We start from the raw sequence: 22,346 nt of genomic DNA, 5'->3' as shown, positions 1-22,346 counted from the left end.
AGGCTACATTTCAGTGACAACAGTAGAGAGACTTGGTGTTTACTTACATTTTCAAATGTATGTATTTGAGAGACACCCTCTCCCTTGCTCTTTCTATGTCACTTGTCTAATTAGATCAGACACATGTTGGGGGTAGAGACTATGGGTATGTCTTCACTTCCTGGTAGATCAGCATTGCTGCAATCAATGCACTGAGTGTCATTTTAGCCACGGGTTAGTTGAAGACATGTGAAATCAATGGGAGAGCATTCTCCCATCAATTTGTGTACTCCATCTGCCCAAGAAGCGTAAGGAAAGTTCAAGTGAAGCACTCTCCCACCTAGGGATGTTAAATATCGGTTAATTGAATAGTGGAGTAACCTCATGAATTCTTATACTTTAGTTGACTATTTTATAGTCCCCAGGGGCAGGCCCAGAAGCCAGTGCACTCCAGCTTTACTCCCAAGGAGCCCCCTGCCACATTGTGCTGCTGCCTCTGTATCAGAGGCAGCAGCATGGGGTGGCAGGCGGGAGCTGGTCCGCGAGGGAAGCCAATTTAAAAACCAGCTCCCCCCGAAGATTGGCTACCTGTCACCCTGTGCTGTTGCCTCTGATAAAGAGACAGCAGCCCCTTTCTAGGGTGGGTGAGGGGGTCTGAGCTCCTGGACCCGGTGTGAGCTGGAACTAAGCCGAGCTACCTGCCCACCCAGGTCCTAACACACTTTAAATGCAGAGCCACAGCGGGGGTAAGTCCTGAACCCAGCGTGAGCCAAGACTGAGCAGGACTGCTGGTCAGCCTGCTAAAAATCGTACGGGGGAGGGGAGGGGGAATAAATGCATGTAGTCTATGGATTAATTTATAAGCCTTTGCTTATCGGTTAATCGACTACACTATTACATCCCTACTCCCACCAACACAGCACGGTGTAACTCCCACAGTAAGTGGATCTAACAATATTGACTTCAGCTCCATTATTCATATAACTGAAATTGTGTAAATTAGATTGATTTACCACAGTAGTGCAGACCAAGCCTTTGTTTTCCTGTTTTTGGCACTACAAACATTGTGGGCACTACCAAAACATAAATATCATGATGCTTGCGTGTGCTACATAAAACATTTTGGGGTCCTTAGAACAAAGTTTTGCATACATTTATGACAGTTATTCACAAATGGTTCTATTCAAGTAAAACACCTAAGGAAGAAACTTGAACAAAAAAAAGAGTTAGATAAGAAAAAAAAATCACTAAGGGTATGTCAACAGTTCAAAGAAAAACCCACAGGGGCCAAGTTTCAGAGCCTGGAACAATTGATTCAGGTTCTAGGGACTAAAAGTAGCAATGTAAACATTATCATTCTCGTTGAGCCTAGGCTCCGAGCCATCTTGCCTTCTCCACTGGGTTTTAGAGACTGGACTCCAGCCCCAGCATGAAAATTTACCCTGCTATTTTACCCAGGCTCTGAGATTCGGCACTGTGGGCTCTTCTCTGCAGCACAGACATAGCCTAAGACTCTCTGATGCTTCAAACTGTTGTCAATATAGACATGATAAATAGTTCTCATTTACATGCAAGAAAGCAAACATCTGGCAATCAGAAATTCCCATCCTTTGTCTGAATTCCCTAGAGAATTGTCAACACTCTTTGAGCTCTTTTTTTCCAAATGGAGAAATCAGCTGAGATAACACTGATTTATATTTTACTGATGGAAATCCACTTACTCATAAGTTTTCACCAGCTGATACAAACACAACAGGCTGCCAAGCCAGCTCCCACTGTTCTGAGACTGCAAGTAATAGCCTATCTTGTCTATTACTGCTGTCCAATGGCCAGGAAAGTCATGCTTAATGATAGCACGAAGACACATTGTCAACTGGGCCCTAAAAGAGGAGATAAAAGCAGTATGTTATAAGACAATAAATATTAACAGCACATAGTTTATATTAAAGGCCTGATCCTGAACTCTGATTATTTAATGGCTACATACTTTAAGAACACTGGAAGAGCTTGAGAGGAGAGAGCCAGAAAATGAGACAGGAAGAACAAAAAAGTTTGAAGTTAGTGTTAAGGGAACTCACTCTTCATCCAAATTCAGGCTTTTTAGTTGCTTTATCTCCCATCCTCTTCACTTTCCACACACATCAAGTGTTGCATACACACAATTTCTTTCTGAAACCTACTAGCACTACTCCTTGAAAATTAATCTCTAAGAGTCTTTTTAAGTGCCCAGGAAGTGAAATGCAGCAACAAAAGAATGTAAGCATGCAAATGTTATAACACAAAAGTGTCTTGTGTGCGATGCATCTTGAAGTTTCCTCACCAAATTATGATCTCCCTTGATCAATGCTCCTGACTCTGACAAGGAATGAAGAGTCTGCAAAATATTTTCTCTTTGTCTAACATTAGGGATGTTAGATCATGGGTAATAGAATAGTTGACTAACCACACAAATTCTTAGCGGTTAGTCGACTCTTCTATAGTCCTCGGTGGCAGGGGAGGCACGCAGATACAGAGGCAGCAACGCGGGGTGCCAGGTGGGAGCAGGTCCGCAAGGGGAGTCAGTTTAAAAACCAGCTGCCCTGTAACAGAGGCAGCAAGGGGGTGGGGAAATGCGAGTAGTTGACCAGATTAACCAATACAGGAAACCCTTGAGTTGCAACCGCCCAAGTTGCGACTCTCTGCACTTCCAACCATTTTTTTTTTAAGTGCGGAAAGGGCTGAAAACCCCAGACTTATGTCCTCAGCCCGCATTTAAAATGGCACACGATGCCTATCGTAAATTAGGGTTCAAGTTACGACGCCCCCGACTTGCGATGCTTCCCCAGGAACCGATCGCATCACAAGTCGGGGGCCACCTGTAAGGCCAGGCTTATCGGTTAACTAACTAGTTGACTACTCATTCACATCCCTATACATCCCTGTCTAATATGCTACTATAGAAAATCCTCTTTGCAATTCTCTATACAGGCATTTCAGTGGAGGGATGTCATTAACCAGCAAGTAGCTCTCATTCTTCTAACCATTTTAGCTTTGCATCCGTTTCTCGTCCCTCTCATCCCTTTGCCATCTGTGCTTCACACTGCCAACTTTCTGCATCTGCACCCTCCTATCATTGCTCTGGCAAGCTGAAGGTGGCAACCTCCATAGCTTTACTCTCCATACAATAAAGTTTGTAGGACCTTGCTTATTTATACCCTTTTTCCTATAGACTTTTAAACAACTGGTTTTCAGACATGACTGTTTTGGTCAACATCAAAATATTTTGCACATTTCACCAATTAAAACTACATGGCAAAGCCTATTAAACGTCTTTTTTGTGCTTTTCGGATAAACTGAGCGCTGACCAAGGTTCTGCAACAATGTGTGAGCACACGGTAGGATTCTATTTATCGATTATTAAATAATAACAGTACAGGTGACAGCAAGGCAAGCTTACCTATACCATACTATAACCTTGAGCTGGAGAGACTACTGCTTTCAATAGAGATTCAAGTCACCAGCACCAGAGATCTCAAGTTGGAAAAGCTGTAATGCATGTGATTTTAGCCACATATCCCCTTGCCAGAGAATCAGCGCTCTGGTGGTTGATCCTCTGGGGTTCGATTTAGTAGGTCTAGTGAAGACCTTCTAAATCCAATATTGAGGGTGCCCCCATCAGTACAAGTACTCCTAGCTGATGTGAGGACCAAGACAACTTGATAGGAGCATTTCTCTAGGTGACCTCCTACAGTGGGGCCACCCTAGAAAATTGATGCAAGATACATCAACTCCAGCTACACAATTCACATAGCTGGAGTTGAGTATTTTGCATCCATTTTCACCACCAGTGTAAACCTGGCCTTTTGGAATACTAATAAATATTACAGAAACACAGGAGGGCTACAAGCCCAGATAAAGTTCTTTTTAATCATTAAATTGGGTTCCTTATGGATGCAGTCCTTTAGTATAGCTGCTGCTTCATACCATTTCACTATACTCTGCTGCCCCACCAACACGGGCTCTGACTCTACCCCATCCCACACAATTCTTGTTACAGCCTCTCCCATTGACAGACTGTTCAGGAACTGAGAGACAATGAGGTTCTGGCCAGGCCCACCCAGCAGCAGATGGAGGCAGGGCATACTCCATCAAGAGGGATAACCAGAGCGCTGGGTGTTGTAATGATGGAAACCCATCCCTGCTAGCACAATAGAGAGGTGGAAAGGCCATATTTGAGTAGCTTTGTTACTCAATAAATGGGCTCTTGCTCCCAGTCCCAAGCTTGAGATTTCAGAAGTAAATGTGATTTAAAAAGATAGGGATCAAATGTGAAAGTCTTACAATTCAGGCCTGAGACTTGAAATGGCTGTGATACTATTCAATTATTGTGACCATTATCTTTATCATTATCTTTATTGTGGCCATCCTTTATCTTTCGTATCCCCGGGGAATTCTGTGCTACTGCACACACAAAGAATTCATGTCCCCTGCAGATTTTTTTTCTTTACAGAATAATACATTCTGCTGGAAAGGTGCTGCAGTTACCCACAGGAGATACCTTGGCATTAGAAGAGAGAGTAGCTGGTTCACCAGCTGGAGGACCAAGCCCATGAGAGGGAGGGCACAAAGGCTGCTTTTCCTTACAGTGACATGCCTATGGGGCCAGCTAAGGATGAAGAGTACATGGAGGGGTCAACAGAGCAGGGCACATATGGATGCTGGGAGGTCACAGGCTGGGATTCAGAAGGGTTAGTGGTGGGGAGAGTGGGAATGGGTACACAAGCTATTGGGTAACAGTATAGAGCCAAGGGCTGAACAGGAATAAGGTTTCGGGACACATAGGGACAAGGGGAGTAGGACACAGGGAAAGATGGGGATGGGGCAGATGTGCATGAATGAATGGGAGAGGTTAGGGGGCAGTCAGGTCTGCAGTGGGGAGACTTCTTAACTTCCTAACAATCCTCCTCCTCCCCCCCAAAAAACCAACTACCATACATACTCAACAATCCTCCGGGTTTACTCTCAGGCTCCCAGCAATTACTTCCATCTCCCTCGGCTCTTCATTACCCCTGACTCTCCCAAACCTTTGCACTGCTTGTGAGAAGTTCAGGAAATAAGTTTCTATATTGTAGTATAAATTAATTATTACTTTAAGTTCTGTATTAATATGGCTAGTAAGGAATCTATTCATCAAGAAACATTCCCTGAATCTTTTTTTGCTCTCTGCATTGTTACTTGCTGGCAGGTATTTTGAAATAAATGACCAAAATAAATTAAACTGGCATGATTATATTGTTGTTTTGACAAATAAAATATGCAGAACGTTAAAATATTGTGCACAGGAGTACCTTTCCAGTGAGATTACCAACAAGGAAGGCACCTGTTGGCATTTGTGAAGGAAAAGGTTTATTCTTGTTTTTTTTTTAAATGGGGATACTGGTCCACTAGAATCCTGATGCATACTCTCAAACTCATTTTACTTAGACCAATGAACAGTACTAGCTGGTAATAAACCTGTGAATTATACCACTGTCCTCAAAGACAGTGTGGAGATATGTAGAGAAGCATATCTTTGCTTTCCTAGGGCTTGTAAAACATTGGTACTGAAAACATTATTTGAAATAAGTTCTTCCAACGTGTATAAAAGTAATGAAAGCAGCTGAGTAACGGACTTTGCAAAAACACACAAACAAACCAATCAATCATTTTCAGGCTATGATGAGAATGGTACTTATCTGGAGTTGAGGGTTAGTGGCTGACAGAAATAACTACCAAGACAGGCCCATGCACCAATCTCCTTTGAATTAGTAAAATAAATAGAGAACAACTAAAGCAAGTTTTAGGAGTTGCTTTAAACTTTCTGGCTACGTCTACACTGGCCCCTTTTCCGCAAGGGGCATGCTAATTTTCCAGGTCGTAATAGGGAAATCCGCGGGGGATTTAAATATCCCCCGCGGCATTTAAATAAAAATGTCCGCCGCTTTTTTCCGGCTTTTAGAAAAGCCGGAAAAGAGCGTCTACATTGGCCCCGATCCTCCGGAAAAAAGCCCTTTTCCGGAGGATCTCTTATTCCTTCAAAGTAGGAATAAGAGATCCTCCGGAAAAGGGCTTTTTTCCGGAGGATCGGGGCCAGTGTAGACGCTCTTTTCCGGCTTTTCTAAAAGCCGGAAAAAAGCGGCGGACATTTTTATTTAAATGCCGCGGGGGATATTTAAATCCCCCGCGGATTTCCCTATTACGACCTGGAAAATTAGCATGTCCCTTGCGGAAAAGGGGCCAGTGTAGACGTAGCCTCTATGTGTTGTTGTAAATCTCTTATTGTGAGCAGAAGACAGTTGCTCACAGTTCAATCTAGTGAGACAAAAAAAGGAGTTGCAGGGGCTGAGCCCTTAGTCAGGCCCTTAGTTAATATACTATAACTTTTGTACTCCAGGTGTCCCTAATGTGGGAACACCCATGGTATGGACCCTGGCAAGCAGAAGCAGAAGCAATTCTATGTGCTGCTGCTGCTCCTCTCCTGCCCCAGCTGGGAGAACAGCAGTGCAGCCACATGCTCTGCCAGAGTCTTTTCCCTGCCACTCCCATAGTGGTAGGGGGCAGTGCCTGGGAGCACCAGGTAAGCACCCCATCCCATCCTCCTCACTCTCTCCCTGGCCCAGCAAAACCTGTTTCCCAGAGTTGCCGGATTAAAGAGTTTTGAGTGTTTATGCACAGTATAATGTACCTCACTAAGTCAGGAGACCGAATAATTCCTTCCACAATGTTATCACGAATCTGCTGGCGATCATTTTCATGAATGTTGAATGGAAACACTGCTTCTCCTGGTGGTGGTTCCCGATCCGGCCAGTACTGTGTCACCATGTTCTTCAGGTAAATGGCAGCTAAATTACAGAAAAAATCCTAACATAGCATCATGGAAAGGATTGCTTAAATTCAGCTCTGTAAAGTCCCTACTATGCAATAAGTCTCAGAAGGGTACCCATGTTAGTTTATAACTGTAAAAACAACAAGCAGTCCTGTGGTACCCTACAGATTAACAAATGTATTAGGTCATTTGATGATGTGGGTTTTACCACGAAAGCTCATGAACTAATTCATTTATTAGTCTCTTAAAGTGCCACAGGATTGTTCGTTATTCCTACAATGCAATGTGGATTACAACTGAAGGTGACATAGTGATGCTGAACAATAAAATAGGGCAGAAGGCTAGGAACTATTGAATCTCTGTCTTTTAACAAATATTGGAGAGACAAAATGGATAAAACAATGCTGTTTTATTGGACTAATATCCACAGGCAAGAGAGGGAAGCTTTCAAACTATCCAGAACTCTTCTTCAGGTCTGGGAATGGTACTAAGAGTGTCGCAGCTAAATAGAAGATCAAATGAACAGTTTAGCATTAATAGTTATGGGAGATGAAAGATCTTAAGTCTACCAACACAAGCTGTTCATCACTAGAAACATCAGGGTCAAATGTGTGGTCCTAAATAAAATATGGGATTATTTCAATCAGCCTTTACCAGATATTCTTTATTACAACTCGTTTTGCAAAACTGTCACAACAATTTAACAACCCAGTTAAAAGTTACTCATATGTTACAATTATATTGAATGGAAATTATAATATTTCAACTTCAAAGTAACTTACTCCCCTCAGTAGAGTTTTGCAGACTAACTTAAAATAAATCATAGATGTATTCATGATCAGTACATTCGACATGGGAAAAATGCCTGGTTATCAAATGGGCATGTAGCATACCTTTTATTCAAGCAAAAAAAGGCCCATTGCAACTTCCCCAATTCTTATTACAATTCTCCGTAGTTCCACAGAGATGTTCCCCATCACCTCACATTAAGATGCAGTAATCCTGATAATCCTTAAACTGAAAATATTGCTTACTCTAAAATAATGCCTGTAAATATTCTTTCAGACATAACATTAGCAGAAAGTTCTTAATAAACCTTTAGAATACTAATCCTTCACCTTTTTCCTTTTTGTTAATTTCTGATTGGGATTTTAAAGCATACTGAAGCATGAATCAGACACATTTGAATAGAATATTTTTCTCAATTTTGACAGATCGAAAAGTATTAATCAAATTCTGTAATTCCGATAGACCAGAGCACTCAGATAAAAATAGGATCAGAAAAACAAATACAATAGTGTAATGCAGTGAAGTCAAACCGGGACATGTGCTTTCTACATGGATTGAGATTTTGAATAAATTCTTGCTCTTACAGTAACTACAGCATTCTGTTGATTTAGCAATTTAGTAAAAATGTACTGCCTTCCCCTTTCCTCTCCCTAAAAATATACTGAAATATGATCTACACATGAATTTATTTGTTCTGAAAAATTAAAATAAGAATCTACTTTGCTGACGTCACCTTATGGATCCTGAATTAAATGCCTCCCTTTACGCCAGCATGATCCTAACAGATAATGCAACTGTGAATGGCATTATGATAATTTACAGGCCAGCAAGATGAACAGCATACATCAGCATGCCCCAATGCACTCAGGGGATTTACTGGTCTTTCAAATGAATTTTTGCACACCTCCCCCCAATACACACATATTTTCTATGGACAATTCTGTTTCATGTGATAGAAAGAGAGCTGTGAATGAAAACTGCTCATCAAATTCTTGGAAAAGTGGAATGCTTGCTGTACTCATTGAAGTTTCACATTTAGCCACATGCTGTGCAGGATTAATTAATATGTTCTATTAACAAATAATTTAGGTCCTGGATCCTGTAAAGAGTTAGACATGTGCTTAAAAGTAACTCTACCACACATTGGGATGCCAGCTGTCCGGTATTCAACCGGACAGTCCAGTTTTTGGGCCCTCTGTCCGGTAAAAAAATTCAGAGAATACCAGACATGTGCCTATCCTTGCCCTGTCCATGCTCCTGAGCACTGTTCAAGTGCGTTGTGGAGCGGTAGCGTGCTTGCTCGTGCTTCACCAGGACCGTGCGTGGGACAGGCAGCGCCCTGGGATTTGCTTGTGCCCGGGTCAGTCCCACTCCCCTCCCAGCGAGCCCCGCGAGCCCCGACCCCCTCGGCCAGCCCGGCTTCCCGCCGGCCAGTTCTCCTCCTCCCGATCTCCCCCAGCCAGGCTCGCAGTCCACACCCCCCCGCCAGCCCTGCTTCCCATCCCCTGCCCCTCCCGGCTGGACCCTCCCTCCCTCCCCCCCACAATCAAATGTGTCCGGTATTTTTTCTGAAGCTACCTGGTAATCCTAACCACACACCCGATATCACATGCATATAAGGAATCCCTTTAAGATGCATTTAGCTAGCTATATTCCCATAACGTGCCTAAGTGATCTTTCTTGAGATTTGTTTTTGGAGGAAGGATCTATAGCTAGCATGTACTCAGTCTGCATTAACAAGGACTTCTATTTCACTAAGCTATGAATTCAAAACAATGACAGACTCATTCAGATAAGATCCCCTGCCCTCCACATACCCTCTTCATGTAGCCTCCACCTCTCCTTGTGAGAAAAAAAATCTGAGCTTCTAATGCCCTCCTGTATATCCAACTTTTACCTAGAAAGGCAGAGGAATCAAACTAATACAAGAGAGACCACCATAAACACAGGAAAGTAAGAGACATGGTTTGGCTTTTAAGCATGCCATAACCAGATTTCACCCCCGCACAGGACAGTGAATCACCAAATCATTAAGACTCCTTCACTGACCTATTTGAATTCAAAGGCCAAAATAGAGAATATTTTAATGGCATAACAATAGCTTATCATTTTGTTTTAATATCTTATTAACCGCTTTACAACTGGAAGAAAATGACACAAGAATTTAGCTCACCTGCTTGACGTACTGGAAATTCAACCTGATCCGAAACTATGATCTGTAGTAGACTGGGAGCAAAGTTTATGATCTTGTACGACTGAAATTTATAAAAAAAAAATACATTGTTAAAGATTTTTTTTAAATTTAAAATATTGTATTGCCTAATGAGTAAGAAAATCAGGATGACTATTTTTGAGAGAGTTAAAACAGTATTCTGAGACTTTTCTAGTACAGATTGAATGGAATTTCACATCTGTCAAATTCACTCATTCCAGCACCACAAACAACAAAACTGAGCAAATATTGGCAAGAAACTAGCATTAGTGATGTATCAAAGGAACTTTCTGGAGATTGTGGGATACTAAATACCAGACAAAACTGACTACAAATAATAGAAATCACTTCAAAAGTGTCCGAATTATTTAAACCAAAAAAAAAAAAAAAAAAAAAACTTACCCTAAAAGAGTCAAATGCATGTTGATTTGCTTCAAACATACAAGCACCTCTGTGAGAAATACTTCATGGTTTAATAGAAATGCTACCACACCATTTTCAATCAGTAAATAATTTCAATTACATTAAAGTATATTTGGCAAATATTATTGTTATACACAGCATATTTGTTGGATTAAATTTATAGTAACATAAGAGAAAAGTTAAGATCTGGAAAACCTAGTGGACTAGCCATACATAATTAACTACCCAAGTGCACACAGAGCAGATTTCAAAGCCACAAGTTTTTGTGCATTTTTCTGGGAATTTTTCAATAACTTCATCTTCAGCATATCTGAAGAATTTCTAAGAGGAAACACTGCTGAGTGAACTTCTGAGCAAAGCATGCCAGATTAAAAGATGTGAAAATAAGACAGCATTATACTGCCACCATTCAGTGGGAATCCTCCTGCATGAGAAATAGAGGACTCTGCGTGGTTCAGTGATTTTACAGCTCCAGCAACATCTTTAGTTATTAGTTATGATTCTCTCAGCCCCAGGCATTTGATGTTTCAAAGGGAGCTCTTTCCTGGGGTCTTCATGACAGCAGCTCTCTTTTATTTCATTTTCTCTGGAAGGTATTCACCAGTACTCTTCAGATAGCTTACATTTGGCAGCTATGGTGGTTTGGGTGACGTTCCTAGCTCAGTGTTTCCCAAATAGGCTTCCATGGAACCCCGGGGTTCTACAAAGTGAAAATAAGGGTTCCACCAAAAAAAAAATCCATTACAATAACATTTTATGGTTAAAAATAAATAAATATTTAATGCATATTCGTTTTTTAGCTTTATTTTTTGTACACCTTAAATGTGATTTTTGTTTTTAAATATGTGCAATTAAACTAAATGCTGATCTCATGACCTTGGTTTAGCATATGTATATTATTATCCTTACTTATTTGTGGTCTACTTTTTCAACTCCATATATATGGCTGTTATTAGTGGTTCCGCAAAATTCTTTCGAGTTTAAAAGGGTTCCGTGGCCAAATAAAATTGGGAAACACTGTCTTAGCTAAAAGGAAAGAACTTTAACTAAAAATCAAAACACAGCAACACAACATCATTTTTTGGACTGCAACTCATTAAACTGCTCAGATATGCATGATTGATAGATCTTTTTCTTATGACCTGGATGCCTTAATCTAGCATTTCCATAAAGATTTGTGTCCACACTAGGAATATTAAAAATTGTGAAACAGGGTACCAGAGTAACCACTGAAAATCTCAGTAGTTACACGATTACCTGTACTGTGGGCTTTTAGCTTTATACTACAGAGCCTGCAATGAAGCCTTCCCAGAAGTAGAGCCACCAGCCCTTACCATCCTGGCTCCCGGGGAGGAGGCTTTGCTATGGCAAAATTGGGAGATGGATGAGAGAAATTCTGTGTCTTTTGCTGACACGTGATGCTTTTTATTGGCCCACTTACATATTGGTGCAACAGATGCTGTGGTCTGCCATAGGAGCTTGGCAAGGTTCAAAAAGGCTTCATTAATAGGGACACCACTCTGAACAAGACAGAACAATGTAAAATGTCCACTAGTTTGTGGTATGACCCAGTCATCTCCTGTAGTGCTGTCTGCAGTCCCTCTGCCACCCGCTGGGCCAACTCCTAGAACAGCTTAAAGTCATCTGTCAATGATGGTAGAGGGGGCATCCATGTCTGATCTGGTGATGACAATGAGAAATTAGTCTGGGGGGGGCATCTTCCTCCTTGACTTTTGCCTCCCGTTCTTCTCTGAATTATTCAGGGGGCTACAATGTCCTCCATGCAGAAACAGAAGGAGGATGACTCCTTGGCTCTTGATGGGCCATGATAGAACCATGGGAGGCACGATGTTTGAGTGCCTGCCAACAGTCACAATAGGACCAGTGAGAGGGTGGGGAGGGGCTATCCATATGAGGGAGGCTTGTGATCAAAGGGATGGTATGGCTGAGGCCCATGCTGGATTTGCACATCACAGGGTGGATGAGAGGAGTTGCAGGAAAACATGTCTTCTTCCTTACTATCAGACTCAGTGGAAAACAAAGGGGGAAGAGTATAACATGATGTTCCCAGAAAGTCTGCATCTCCAGGTGAACTTGAGGCCAGGATACTGCATAAAGGTGAATCAAAAGGTCTGCTGGGTACTGAAAGTACATGAGTGCCCAAGGCATTGGTACAGGTGGAAGCAATTAGTGCTGAGATGTCTGCACTGAAAGGATCAGTGATGTAGACCTAACAGTATGGCCTGCTGATGGCCAGCATGACGAATATGGCACTGATGTGAATATCCATGCCAATGGAGCCTTTCCCAGAACAGATTTTTTTTTATTTTTCATGCTCTGTCAGCATCGATGATTCCTTGCCTGGACCCAGTCGGCCCTGAGGCAGCCCAGCATGTTCTGCTGGGGAGCTACCATGCAAGCCTTGGGTACTGGACTTAGAGACCTGCAATGCCGTCAGCACTGATGAGACCGAGCAAACCAGAGATCATTTTCAAGTAGGTCTTGGCTCACTGTGGGGGCCTTTTCTTAGAGGTCTTGCATGAGTGACACATGCTGTTTTCTTGGGTTCAACTCCCTTAGAAGAGTGTTGCATGGAGGTTTCCCATTTTCCAGGTCTTGCCATGACTGAAAGGATGGCTGAAGGGCCACCTCCATTAGGAGAACCTTGCATTTCAGTTCTCTATTCTTTCTGTATCTGGGCTTCAGTTGTTGGCATAAACCAGGCTTCTGTAGTATGTAGTTCTCTCCTATGAGAACTATGCAACAGTTCCACTAAAAGTGTCCATCAGTCACCAGGATATTCTCCTTGCAACTAAGACACTTCTTGAAGTCAGGTATACCAGATGTACCCTGACCAGGATGTTTCCCAAACTGGGGGAGGGAAAACGTGGAAGAAAAATGATGCATAAAATAAAAGATTTTTTAAATAATAAAGTTTCAAAAAAGAAAAAAAGATGCTCCAAAAAAGGTAGCTAAAATCAACAATTCTGAAGATAATGATCCGCTAACAGACAGCTAAATTTCCATCTCTGAGTTATTGAGAAGGACTCGAGTTGGGTTTGCTCACACAGTGTTGGTTAGCGTCATGGAAGGGTGCAATGCATGCACTGGCTGAATGGACCCTGACACCAAAATTCTCCAGTCAGAGGCACAAGGATGCACAGCCACCTATAGTGAAGCAAACACTACTCAAGCAAGATTTTCTTTTTGAGAATTAGGGGCAGGGGTATCAAAACTGAAGCTTGTACAAAACAGAGCTAACAGCACAATGAATCACTCAGTACCTAAGCGGAGTACATGTGATCTACTGGCCTGGATTCGGACAGAAGATGAAGAGAAATCATTAGATTTCTGTCCAGTGCCACAATTCTTCACCAATTAAAGTTCAATCATGACTTTTTCTGTGGATTCAATTAATAGATCTGTCACAGCAACACCTTTGCCAAACCATTTAACTTTCTCGTCCTCCATTTACTCAAATGCAAAAATGGTCTGATTCTAACCTATTTTGTGCTTGGAGGGTTAATCTTTGTAAAGTAATTTAAGATCTCAAATAAAAATGAATGTATCAGTGCAAAGTATTCTCTTGATCAGTTCCCTCTCCACAGATATAACAATTCAGTAAACCTCAGCTGAAACGATGTAATCTATTTACAAATTATAATACACATTTATCTGTTAAGCTTTGAAAAATAAATTTTTACAACTCAGGTGTTTACAGTGAGATTGTAACATACTGAGTCCCAAACTCCATCATTCTATCTTTTGATTTACGGCCTGGAATCTCTGGGAAGGCAGCATATTCTGCCCTTGAAATCAGAAGAGCCAGACATTAATCTCCAGAAACTGCCTCTGGCTATTGAAGGAAGGCTGGTGATAAGGCATATGAGAAATGCTTCAGCATCTCTTCACCAGAGAAAGGCTTTTTAGAGACAGAAGAGGAAGTAAGATGAAATACTACAGCAGCAGTTCCCAACCGCCTGTTCATGGACCGGCATTGGTCCTCGGCCTGCAGGCTGCTGAGCTGCGGCGTCTCTGGCAGTTGGGGTATACCGCCCAGCACCTCCCCTCCCGCCGTGGCTGCTGAGAAAGACATGTCCTGCCCCACCTCTCAACCAACTAGTGCCAGGCAGGGGCAGGGTCTCCTCCTAGATGCAGAAGAGCGGTTCACTGTGTGGCGGGCAATGCAGCCTTAGGGCAGCCGTGAGGTAGACAGCAGCAATCAGCTGGCAGCTAGAAGGCAGTGCAGGGCTAGGTGGGGGGGAAATGCGGGGCAGAGCAAGCACTCGGGGTAGGGCCAGTACTGGAGGGTTCTGGTAGTGGGGGACTCTAGGAGGCAGGGGGTTGGCACTGAGGGGCTCTGGAAACAGGAGGTTGGCACGGGGGGGGGGGGGGAGTCTGGTAGGGGAGCTCTAAGGGTCAGGGAAGCACTGAGGTATTTGGGATGGGGGACTAGCACTGGGGGACTCTGAGGGTGGGAGACTGACATAGGGGGTTTGGGTGCAGGGGACTCTGGGGTCAGTGGCTGGCGCTGGGGGATAGTGGAGGGTTGGGGGGAATCTAGGGGTTAATGAATATGCAAATAAAATGTTACCAGTCCACCAAATGTTTGTGAATGGGTTTGCTGGTCCATGGTATAAAAAAGGTTGGGAACCACCATACTAGAAGATTCACTTAATATTCTTAAAGGAAAAAAAGATGCTGGTTAAAAAAACTGAATGTGTGGACTATTTGTTTTATTTGCATTTCTTTTTAAATTAAATATTACATACACAAAAGGTTGCCAGTTTTACCAAAAGTGACTTAGATTCTATTAAGAAAAAAAGTTTTATATCAACAAAAGCATTTTAACTAAGCGTCTGATTCTATTTTATTACTGAAATAGTTATACCTGTACAGTCTCTACTGTGGACACAGTAATATTGGTATAGCTTGTTCCTCTTCCCAGGTAGGAAAAAGTAGTCCTGGTATAAGCACTTTAATACCAATGTAACTAACCACACTAAGGGAGCTGTACTGCTTTAATTATACAATATAATATGGTACAACTTTTGCATTTAGACAAGCCATTAGTCACCAAAAGAGGTGTATTCTTGGTATAATCGCTGGCATATGACATGAATGCATCTGGAGTCTGAGATATGAAGGTGTGTTGATCCAGGTCAATATTGTCATAGGATTTACTGAAGTTTGACAAGGTTCTGAAGCATTGCTCCAGACATTAACACTGAAATGTTTCCGAATTTCAAGGACCAGAATTAATGTCAAACAGTTAGACTCTGATTATTCTCAGTTTTCATTCTCCTGGCAAATTTCTGTTCAATTCATTCAGGGATTAGTGTTAAAGCCAGTGCTATATGCATTAGTATGTCACAACAAGAGAACCTGATATGTGTCAATTAAATTCATAATGCTCACTCGCTCTAGGAACAAGGGGTCTCCAAAAATATTACATAGTTCTCTCAATTCCAGGAATCACGTTTTAAACCAGAAAAAAATCTTATGAATATGTTTTAAAGAAAAGCTGACAAGTATCGCTCCAACCTTGAAACTGAGCCAAAGTCCAGCATAACAACAATATCACTAGTAATCTGCAGTCATCACATCTGTCATCTGACAATCCCAACAATCTTCAAAACTTTCTTTTGAGCTTTATAAAACGCATGTGAAACAAGTCAATGGCAAAGTCAGGAACAAATTCCAGGAATCCAGACAATCATTCTTCTGCTCTAGCCATGCCAAGCATACCAAGGTTTGTTACTACAGTACAGTTTTGTTTCCATCTGTTGTTTTTGACAAAATAAAATAAGCACTGATGTATTTGTTTTTGTGTTTTTAAAATAAATAGTGGACATTATAAAAGAAAGCAGGTGGCCACATTATGATATAGGAATGTAATAGTTTTTAAAAGTGAGAGTATTAAATAATAACTAATTCAGGAGCGGTTTTAAATTGGAGGTTTGGACAATTAGAATAAGGACAAATTTGTAAACTGAACCTGAATCCTGCAAAGCCTTATTAATCATTTTAGTTAACATAGCAAAGACCCCAAAAGGTGGGTCTCTTCAAAATAAATTCAAAACTGATGTCAATCTTCTACATTCCATCAAAACACCTATGTTAGGAGAATGCTAAGATTATATGACAAACCAAAACTCACAAGTGTCAAAATTATGATTGCAGGCATAGTCTTAACTGTATATTCTTGTCATGACAGTATAGTCTAATGGTGTATGGCACGTGAGCATTGTAACCTGTACATATAATATACATTATGGCTGTGTCTAGACTGGCCAGTTTTTCCGGAAAATCAACCGCTTTTCCGGAAAAGCTTGCCAGCTGTCTGCACTGGCCGCTTGAATTTCCGCAAAAGCACTGACTTCCTACTGTAAGAAATCAGTGCTTTTTGCGGAAATACTATGTTGCTCCCGTTCGGGCAAAAGGGCCAGTGTAGACAGCTGAGATTTCATTTGCGCAAAAAAGCCCTGATCGCGAAAATGGCAATTGGGGCTTTTTTGCGCAAAAGCACGTCTAGATTGGCCACAGACGCTTTTCCACAAAAAGTGCTTTTGCGGAAAAGCATCCGTGCCAATCTAGACGCTATTTTCCGAAAATGCTTTTAACGGAAAACTTTTCTGTTAAAAGCATTTCCGGAAAATCATGCCAGTCTAGACGTAGCCTATATGTATTACTTGAAAAATAGTGCACAATCATGTATTTCGAGTCTAATAGACATGTACAACATCACCAAATTAAGAATTCAGGTGCAACCATTACTTTGACATATTCTGGCTGGTGTCTTTAAGCACACAAAAGTTAAGGCACTGATCCTGCCAGTGGTGCCATATGGGCAGACTCCCGCTTGCCCACCCCTCCCAGAACCACACAGGCTCCCAGCGGAGTCAGCAGAACTCCTTAGTGCCACAGAAGTCTGTTTATACACAGCCAGCTAAGGATCATTGCCTTAGCTTTCAAACACTGCAGGGGAATACTTTTGCAGAACACATCTCATCAGATTTCCCTGACAGCTGTTAATTGTGGAAACACTCTGATTGCACTTCAGGCTGAGACCATGTTTAATTTCAGCTGAGAGTCCCTTTAAGCATTCTTTCCATGTGGGAGCTGCCCCTAGTTAAGAATCCACTTGGTGTCTAGTACCATGCTGGTTCTGCCCTTACTGCCACAGAACAGAAACTAGGAAACCAGCTGTCAGATGCTGCAAGTGACAGATGCCCCCACCCGCACAGGTAGGACGCCCAGGCTACACAGACAGCTCAGGTGAAGGGAGGAATAGCTCTCAATGCCCCGCCCCCCGGCTTTCCGCACCGGGACAGATGAGCACCACAAGCTCTATCGCTCCATGGGGTCCAGCGAGAGGAGCGGGCGGCGCTCGCAGGCCGCCCGAGGCTGCAGAAGCAGCAGCGCCGGGGCCCAGAGCTCGGGGGACGCCCCTTCCCACCGCCCCCATTTGACCCGACCCGAGCGAAGGGGGCTGGCGGCCACAGCGCGGCCTTGGGCCACGAGCCACAGGGCAGGGGGCGCCCCAGACGCCCGCACACTCGCGGGGGGGCCGGCAGGCCCCGGACAGCGGGAGGGGAAGAGGGACGCGCCTGGCGGGTCCGCGCGGAGACTCGCCCAGGGGCTGGGGGGCAGCAGGCGCGGGGGCATCTCCCCCCCCCCCCCGCGCGCGCTCCCGGGCCCCATCGCGGCGGGTGACGGGCCCGGGCCCCTCCCCCTCACCTGGTTGAGCTCGTTCTCGGCCGCGATGCGCAGCTTGGGGTCGATGGTGCCCTTGAGGGCCTGGATGATCCTGTTGGGATCCATGTCGCCCCCACCCCCCGCCCCTCACGCCGGCAGGCAGCGCTGCGCCGCCCTCCCCCGCCCGCCAGTCACCAGCTCGCCCCGCTCTCCGCGGCCATTCGCACCGGGGCGCGCGACAGCCAGGCGTCGGGAAACGGGGACTGCTTTACGGCCACCGCGCCTCCCTCGGCTTCTGGCAGCCGGGGGAGCGGGGAAGGAAGGAAGGAAGAGGAGGCCACCATACTGTTGTACGGAAAGCGACATGGGCACGGCGGAGCTGCTTTACGGCGGCTGCCACCGCACGCCCTGTGCCCCGTGGGGGCGGCCATGGTGCGATACGGACACTCGTCTCCGTCCTTAGCCGCCCTCCCCCCACAGCTGGCCCTGTTTGGGGGGGGGGGGGGGCGGGCTCGCCGCCACCTAGCTGGAGTGTTTCTGAATCGACGGAGGGAGGGCGCTGAACCCCTCCCCCAGGGCAGATCTGGGGACAGGGGAGGGACATGGGCACAGGTCTCTCTCTCCAACTTTTTCGGGGGGGGGGGGGCCCGCCAGCACAGGCACAGCGGCCCCAGGCCTGCCCAGCACAGCTGCCCACTGTCTAACCAGGAACCCCACAGACCATTACACGGCCCAAAACCCCACAATCCCAGCAAGACGCCCCCTCCCCCCCGCTTCCTTGGACCCAGTTTCCCCCACCCAAAGGGGCACAGGTTGCAGCAGAGAGGCTAAGCTAGGGGAGGGAGTTTGGGTGTGGAAGACGTAGGGTGACAAGCTCCAGGCTCTGGGAGAGAGTTGGGAAACAGTTTGGTATAGGTAAGAGTGTGGAGTCTGCGCTGAGACAGGAGCTTGGGTTAGGAAAGGTGAGAAGGGAGGTCCGAGCTAACCTAAGCAACAGACAAAGCTCACTTACAGCACCTCCTAAGGGGCTGGCAGAACATGGGAGGAAAACACAAACACTCTGCCGTCATTGACAGATGACACTTGTTGAGGAGGGATAGAAATAGGCTGCACAGAGCCTGTTCTTACCTTCAAACAAGTCCTAAGGAAATTTTTAACATGTTGCACTTAGTCATAGTAAAACTGTAATTCTGCCCCGGACTGCTTACTTCTGTCCCCTCCACTACTAGCCAAGCTGATATTTTCTAGTTGAAAGGTGTAGGTTTCTCACAGAACAACTTTAGTAGCTCTACTTTGCCTTAGCATACAGAGTGAACTAGAACTAAAACGAAGCCCTCAAGAGACCTTTAAAAATGCTTGTGATTAATTATGCAAATAGAATAGTAAAAGTGAAGGAATTTCCTTTAATTATACCACTGTAAGAGTGAAGACAGGGACTTAACTATAAATGCTTCTAAAAATTGTCTCATTTCCTCAACTTCATTTCTAGCAGGGAGGCAGTATCAATTAGTCCTAGTTGCTCCAGTGGATAGTTACCAGAGCAGGTCATGAGACAGATCGTGGCTGGTCTGCCTCAGCTGAGATTTTTCCATTATCCAGGACCAGTGGTTATGAATGAAGCTGTCAGTGACTCACAGCTAAGCAGGGGGAAGATGGGAGAGAAGGAGAAGGCACCAGCTCTCCCTGGAACTGTAGCTCTAGGATTGCCCCAGACACAGCTGCATACTTCCCCAAATCCTGGACTGCTATTGGACCGTCCCTTAGTAAAAAACTCTAGTTGTGCCTCTGAGTTCATGGCAGGTAATTCAGCACTTTGGTAATTTCATCATCTTAGCAAAATTATCAATTTTACTTAGCTAGAGCTAGACAGATTCATCTAGCATAATGTGGTTGATGTGTAATTTACTCACATTCCTGTAAGTAGACTGAATTATCTTAGTGTAAATCTATTACAACAATCATGGGTAGGGGTAGAGGGAAGAAGGAAATAAAGAAACAAGGCTGCTCTAAGCCAATTTCCTTAAATTGGACCATTTAATGGTTAAGTGAACATACATATGTTGTTTCACAACATGTGAGGTAAGTATTCACGAGTGGACAAAACCAGATTTCCTTTGGTACTAGAGTGAAGAAAATATTTTAGGCAATAGTAAAGAGTTTTAAAAGTACCCACTACTCACCCAGATATTTGAACTCTCATCTTGAAAACAGCTGCAGTATGAGTTTCTATGCACTATTTCCCCTAAATTGGAAAACACTTTCTATTGAAAGTGCTAGCTGAGGTGCAAATTTGGTCTGACTACTTACCCTTTATCCTTACATAATTCCTACCAGTTGAACAAAGGCTAACATTTTTTAAAGCCTGCAAAATAACGAGCATTTCTGAACATCGGATTAGACTTCTAAATCACTTAGGTGCTTTTCAAATTAACCAACTAAAGAGTCATGTCATTATCCAGATAATACTAGTCAGTATTGATTTAAATCAGTTCTTGAAGGGGAAAATCAACATCTATACCTTAAACTGTTCGGTCTAACCTGCCTCAGTTACAGAAGTTAAAGGGACAAGTTGGGTAACAAAGCTATGAAAGATACATACAGAAATCAAGGATAAACAGTAAAAGCCAAGCTCCATCACAGATTAAAGCAGGCGAGAACAAATGAAGATACTGCTATTTTTGCACTGTTTTTTGGGTAAGGGAAGATGGGGTCCTAGTCTTGGATCCATCACAAAGGCACAAGCCAAAAAATGAGCTACAGATCTATTAGCACCATTTTAACTGATTCACCCCACAACATCAATGGGACATGCAGAAAGATAAAGTTCTCTTTAATAAGTTTGACTGAAGTGCTTAGAACTAGTAATGACATTTTGAAAATTGATCACTGGAAATACCATACTTGTAGAATCCTTGATAAGAGTCTGCTTTGACTTGAATGAAAGAATCAGGTTCAAGTAGGAGAGCTATGAAAATTTACCCAAATTCAAAATGGTAGGGACAGAAAAGGAAACCTGTCTAACAGTATGCTTAGAAATTAATGCATTTTGAAGAATAAGAATTTGAGTATTTTGGTGGCTGAGCTATTTACCATCCATACAAACCTCCTCTTCATCTGGCACAGTCCCCAAGTCAAGCCCAGATGCCAGCACCAGCTTAGGCCCTTTTGTTGTCCATCATAAACACTTGCAAATACTGCAGCTAAGTACAGCGCTAAAACCCATCCCAATTTGTGTGCTATAAACTTCAAGAGCCAGATTAATATCAAGTTGAAGAACATGTCTACAGCAGATTTTAGCTGTTCTTTTATTACCTTTGTATCTTAATGATTAAAGGCATAGTTGGTATTACCTACTAACAATTCCCATTGTAAGCCCCTACATGAACTTCCTTATAACTTTGCCAAATTAACTGATGAATCAAAGGCTTCACATCAGGTGTCTGCCTCAAGTTTAATTTCATTATAAAATTTCAGCCTTTTCTGAACACACAATTAAAGAAAAATTTTGCTTATGTTAAAAAATCTGGCTTTGTCTTCAAAAACCCCTATTGCCTTACACAGGGCTTTAGACAGGGTCCAGAAGTTTGGGGTGGGGTGGCCTTTGTCTGGAATGTATCTTGTCATCCCTGCAAGTGTCTGCTCAAATCTGGCCAAGTAGCAAACCTTTGAAAAACAGCAATTTGTACAAGCTCAGTAGAGATGCTAGATTTCAGGAGTAATGTTCCCTCAAGTACATTCCCCCTGGAGCTGGAGCTGGAGCAGCACTTCATTTGCAATTTCAGCTCTACGTTGCCATCAGCCATGCAGGTTCCATGTATCTGAACTGAGAGCAGAATGTTCATTTCTCCTGTGCTTTCAAAGGCTGCTTCCATACAGGACCAGACAGCATGAAAGAGAAAGCTACATCATTTGAATACAGAACAAAGAAGAGCTGGACTTGAAGGGGCAGAACTTCACCAGTCAGATTTACAAGTAGAATGGGATGAGGAGCCCCAGAATGGAGATTAGAAGCTAATGGAAGGTGTGTTTGTAAAAGGGAGAGACTGGGTGACTGGGAGAATAGGACTAAATAGCCCAGTAGACTAGAACTGTAGGAGAAGAAAAATAAGGTGATGGACTGAGTTCATAAGTCGGGGGAGGATAGGATGAGTCAGGGAGAAACCAGGACTGAAGAGGAGAGGACTGAAGCAGTGGGGCAGGGGAGGAGATACAGTCACCAGATCTGATGAGCTGGGTGTGAAGGAGGAACTGGGATTTGCTTGAAGAGACTGGGCTAAGGAGCTGGGGGTCCACACGCCAATATGAGCGAGGATGGAGCAGTGAAAAAATGGGGAGGACTAGAAGCCAAGATGCAAGGATGAGAGTGACAAGAAAACAATGGAAGTTGAAACTGGCTGTAGT

General features: G+C 43.5%; 1 protein-coding gene across 1 annotated transcript in view; it reads right to left on the bottom strand.

The window, feature by feature from the left end:
- The window catches only part of IPO8 (importin 8), a 74,813-nt gene extending 56,631 nt beyond the window's left edge, over positions 1-18,182 (bottom strand). Inside the window, exons 1-4 of the mRNA XM_075940701.2 lie at positions 17,988-18,182; positions 9,786-9,867; positions 6,683-6,839; positions 1,701-1,859 (exon numbers count right to left, since the gene is read on the bottom strand). Coding sequence (XP_075796816.1) covers positions 1,701-1,859; positions 6,683-6,839; positions 9,786-9,867; positions 17,988-18,071 — 482 coding nt within the window. The 5' untranslated portion in view covers positions 18,072-18,182. The remainder of the gene's footprint in view (positions 1-1,700; positions 1,860-6,682; positions 6,840-9,785; positions 9,868-17,987) is intronic.
- Positions 18,183-22,346: the final 4,164 nt, after the last annotated feature.

Source organism: Pelodiscus sinensis, chromosome 1, assembly GCF_052426305.1.
Source record: "Pelodiscus sinensis isolate ZL-2025 chromosome 1, ASM5242630v1, whole genome shotgun sequence".
Taxonomy (NCBI): domain Eukaryota; kingdom Metazoa; phylum Chordata; order Testudines; family Trionychidae; genus Pelodiscus; species Pelodiscus sinensis.
This window is presented reverse-complemented; position numbering and strand designations above follow the sequence as displayed.